This window comes from Phyllostomus hastatus, unplaced genomic scaffold (genome assembly GCF_019186645.2).
Source record: "Phyllostomus hastatus isolate PE091 unplaced genomic scaffold, TTU_PhHast_1.1 phas_scaffold_1066, whole genome shotgun sequence".
NCBI classification, from domain to species: Eukaryota; Metazoa; Chordata; class Mammalia; order Chiroptera; family Phyllostomidae; genus Phyllostomus; species Phyllostomus hastatus.
In genome coordinates, this window is record NW_025334004.1 from 32,384,706 (window position 1) to 32,389,064 (window position 4,359).

At 66.3% G+C, this 4,359-nt stretch overlaps 1 protein-coding gene across 1 annotated transcript; it reads left to right on the forward strand.

Annotated features, from left to right (window-relative positions):
• The first annotated feature begins 253 nt into the window (after positions 1-253).
• Positions 254-3,438, forward strand: FOXI2 (forkhead box I2). Its single transcript, XM_045854406.1, has 2 exons — positions 254-861; positions 1,436-3,438. The coding sequence occupies exons 1-2, from the start codon at positions 303-305 to the stop codon at positions 1,876-1,878; spliced, it is 1,002 nt and encodes a 333-aa protein (XP_045710362.1). The 5' UTR covers positions 254-302; the 3' UTR covers positions 1,879-3,438.
• Positions 3,439-4,359: the final 921 nt, after the last annotated feature.

Here is a 4,359-nt window from a genome sequence, read left to right on the forward strand (position 1 = left end):
AGAGGTGGGGACCCAGGGTGCCCTCGCAGAAGCAGAGAAAGACGCGTCTCCCAGCTCAGGAGGCCGGGGGTGGGGGAGATACTGGGGCGGCTAGAAGCTCCTCGGGACTAGGGCGGGGCGGAAAGCTGACCCCCGGGGCGGGGCGGGGCCGGGCGGAGGCGTCACTCTGGCAACGCCGGTGTGGGCGGAGGCTGCACACCGACTCTCACCTGGGGCTCGACCCCTACGGCTTTTAAAGGGCAGCAGGCAGGCCGGGTGGGCCGCGTTGAGAGCTGCCGGCGGCCGCGGTGGATGGGGCGCCCATGAGCTTCGGGGCAGAGCCGCCCGGCCAGGCCCGGGAGCCCCTGGGCATGGCCGCATACTGCGACGGCTCGGGCGTCTGCCCGGCCCCGCACAGCCAGGCCCGGGCAGCCTCGCACCCCGCGGGCTACGGGCGCGGCGACCTAGACGCGACGGGCGGCGGCCCGCGCCTGTGGTTGGACGCGCCGGGCCTCAGCCCCGCGCCCTTTGCGCCCGGCCTTGGACCTGCGTCCCCCTACGCGCCCCCGGGCTACGCGGCCCCCGGCCCGCTCCTGGGCGCCGCGGGCGGCCTGGCGGGTGCCGACCTAGCTTGGCTGAGCCTCTCGGGGCAGCAGGAGCTGCTGAGGCTCGTGCGCCCTCCCTACTCATACTCCGCGCTCATCGCCATGGCCATCCAGAGCGCGCCGCTGCGGAAGCTGACGCTCAGCCAGATCTACCAGTACGTGGCCGGCAACTTCCCCTTCTACAAGCGCAGCAAGGCGGGCTGGCAGAACTCCATCCGCCACAACCTGTCGCTCAACGACTGCTTCAAGAAGGTGCCCCGCGACGAGAACGACCCAGGTAAACAGAGGGCGCGCGGCTCCCCGGTCCGACTCCGCGGAGTCCCACGGCTGCTGGCCCCGGAGGGATGGGGACGGCCTTGGGCCGCCCCGCCCTCGACTGCACAGCTGGGGTCCCCTGAGGCAGGGAGGGGCGGGAGGGGGGGACGCTCCTGGCGGCGGAGGGCCCGCAGAAGGCAGGCAACGGGACCCCACAGACCCTGACTTCCTCCCGTCCTCCACGCGCCTCTGAGTGTCTGCACGCAGTCGTGACCCAGCCAGCCGGGACACCTTCCGAGTGACTTCGCTGGGCCTCAGGGTCCTCTCTGTAAAGGGGGGCAGACAGTGCCTCCCCCAAGGACTGGTGAGGCAAAGAAGGTGCCGCTTTAGAAAACGAGACCAGTCCTCCTCAGCCTGGCTGTCCGTGGAGGCCCCTTGGCTCCAGTACCAAGGGCCACCCCAGGGTTTGGGGAGGCGGAGGGCTCCAGGTGGGGCCCGTGCGGGGATCTTTCTAAAGCTGACCCGCGTGTCTCCCGTTTGCACCACGGCCCCTCGAACCCCGGATCTTCTGAGCTGGGCCCTTCCTTCCTCCGCAGGCAAAGGCAATTACTGGACCCTGGACCCAAACTGTGAGAAGATGTTCGACAACGGGAACTTCCGAAGGAGGCGGAAGAGGAGAGGGGAGGCGGGCGCAGCCGCACTCCCGGGAGCGGGGAGCCCCGACGGAGCCCCGGCGCCCGAGCCGGACGCCCTGGGCACGGGGTCCCCGGACCTGCAGGCCGCGCCGTCCCCGCCCGCGCCCGAGGCCGCCGCCTGCTTCTCCAGCTTCGCCTCAGCCATGGGCGCCCTGGCTGGCGGCCTCGGCGCCTTCCCCGGGGGGCTGGCGGGGGACTTTTCCTTCGGGAGGCCGGCGGCCGTGGCTGCCACCGGCCACCCGCCCCCCAGCCCTTCGCCCAGCTTCCCCGCTGGTCATCAGACTGCGGCCGCTGGCTTCCGCGTGGGTCACTTCGTGTACAGCCGGGAAGGGACCGAAGTTTGAGGGGAGCCCGCGGATCGCCCCAAGGGCCCTCCCCAGAGGTGCTGAGCGGAAGGAAGCGCCAGTCCTCCCCTGATGAAGGCCCCACAGGTCAGGGCCGCTGGGAGGGACCAGGGCCCGCAGAGCCCAGCGGGGACTGAGCTGGGGCAGCCCGGCACCCGCCTGCCCCTCACCCAGGAGACCTGTCGGTGGGGCAGGGGGGCTCTCCCTGCTGACTGCTCCGGCCTTTCCTTTTCGGTTCTCTGGCCTGAGATCCAGGCTCTCCCCGGGTGGGGGTGGGGGTCTGCCTTAAAGGGACCAGAGCTGGCTCTCAGCCCCAGCTTTTTGAGGGAGCTGGGGGACCCCAAAGAGCTTTCTTCTTCATGCTGGTGGGGGTCAGCTGGGACCCCGTGTGCAGAGATTCCCGCCTCCGGCCCTGCCTGGCACACACTCTCCTTGCTTCTTCCCTCCTGGCCGCCCTTCCCTCCCCACTCTCCAGGGACACCTGGGTCATGTTTCAGACGGACTTTCCAACAGTTGGAACTGCCCACAGGGGTGGGGAGGGAGAAGGGCTGCCAGGTGGTCAGCGGACCCTAGGGACCCCAGCCCCCTTCCCTGTCACTCAGCCCCCATTTCACTGCCCCTGCCCCTCAGGTGCCTCCGGGGACCCGGAGTCCCAGGATGGGCTCCCCTTTGCCCCACCCCCCGCCCCTCCTGCGTTCACACGTGCTCAGGGGAGGCGGCCCAAGGCCACCCTGGTGTCCCTCTCTCCTTTCGGCCCTTCACCTGGACAGAGCCGGCCCCTGCAACAGAGCTGGGCAGCGGCCTCCTGTGTGAATGTAAGCCTTCTCCTCCCCAGTTTGTTTTTACCAGAAGTTGCTCTTTGGAGCCGTTAGGAGGTGGCATTTTGTTTGCCCTTGGTGTCCCCCGAGTCTCTCTCTGGCAGCTGCCCCCCACCACACACTCCGGCCACCCCTGTGCTTCTGGTTCCTGCAGGAGCTCGGGCCCTGGGCAGGCATGTGCCCCTTGCCCGCGCCGGAGAGGGGGGCTTGCTCCAGAAGGGACCAGGGAGGAGACACTGCGGACCTGGGGGAGGGCAGCAGGTGCGGGGGCCTGAGCTGATGGGCCGCGGTGTGTGAGTGTGTGTGTGAGTGTGTGTGAGTGTGTGAGAGAGAGAGCGAGTGAGACCCGGCCAGGGGCAGGGGCAAGGGCGAGGGAAGGTGAGGCTTGCACAGAACGAGGCAAGCGCTGGGGCGAGTCTGGCCCCGGGCCCCGCCTCCCTGAGTCCCTGGGGCTCCCGGAGAGTCGCTGACCCCCCCACCTCTCGTCCTGCTGCTGCCCGTTCCGTCGGTGGTCACGGGTCTCCCCGCCAAACTCACAGCCGACCCCAGATCCCTCTGGGGGGAACGCTCCCCAAAGGTAGTGTGATTGATGCAGGCCAGGGAAAGAAAAGAAAGTCTCTACCTTCCAGACGAGAGAATTTCACTTGGAACCTATTTGAATAAACCGAAGTGCCAGAAAGAAACACCGGTGCCCGCGGCTTGGACGTGCCCACCGTTGCGTACGTCACAGAACCCACCGCCGTCCCCCGCCCCCCCCCCCCCCCAGTGCAGACTCTGCATTTGCAGGAAACCTGGAGAGAAATCGCGTCTTTAAGTCAGTGTGACAGCACTGGAGAAGCTCAGTGCGCCAGGTGGCGACGGGCAGAGCCCGCAGAAACCGGGCCGACGTGCGTGTGTGTGTGTGTGTGTGTGTGTGTGTGTGTGAGAGTGTGTGAGCATTCTGTGTCGTAGCGGCGTGACTGCTCGAAACTGGCGCGAAGGGGTGTCTGTATTCCAGCCGTGGGTTTTCTGTTAAAATAGAGGGAAAAAAAACTTTTCCAAAAGATTTTCCAACTTTCTGTTTGTTTGCCTAAAATCCAATTTTTGTGGTTTAGAAACTGTTGGTCCACTCAAGGTTTAAGCCCCTAGTAACCGAATGGGACCGTGGTGAGCGGCCCGTGGGGTGAGGTAACCAGCAGTGCGGGGTCTGGGCTCGGACCTGTTCCCCTCCGTGAGGGTCCCAGCGTCTGGATGAGCTTTCATGGGGGGCGGGGGGCCTGGCACAGCCGCCATTAGAGCCACTTCTCATCATTGTCCCAAAGGAATATTTTCCCAGAGCAAAGAGAGGGCGCTAAAATCAACATAATAAACAGCAAAACAGGTTGTAACACTTGTTACAAGAATCTCATTCAAATAGTTTCTCCCAGCAGGGGCTCTGCGAACTTGACCGTAGGTTCGAAAGCAGCTGCACGTGGGCCCATGAAGGACCCGCTCGGGTGGGTCAGCCCGGTTTGGGGGGGTGGGGGCAGCGGTGGGACGGGGCTGCTGCCCAAGGCCCGGCTCCTCACCGGGCACCTGGAGCCCCGTCACGGCGCCCAGGCCCCCCTTCTCCACCGCTCTGCCCCCTTGTTGCGTTGGAAATGGCGAAGCCTTAGGAAATCCCAAACCGTTTTTAAAACCAGCG

Coding starts and splice junctions, on each gene's coding strand:
- FOXI2 (XM_045854406.1), top strand. CDS start 303: ATGAGCTTCGGGGCAGAGCCGCCCGGCCAGGCCCGGGAGCCCCTGGGC. Junction 862..1,435: donor CCGCGACGAGAACGACCCAG/GTAAACAGAGGG, acceptor CTTCCTCCGCAG/GCAAAGGCAATTACTGGACC.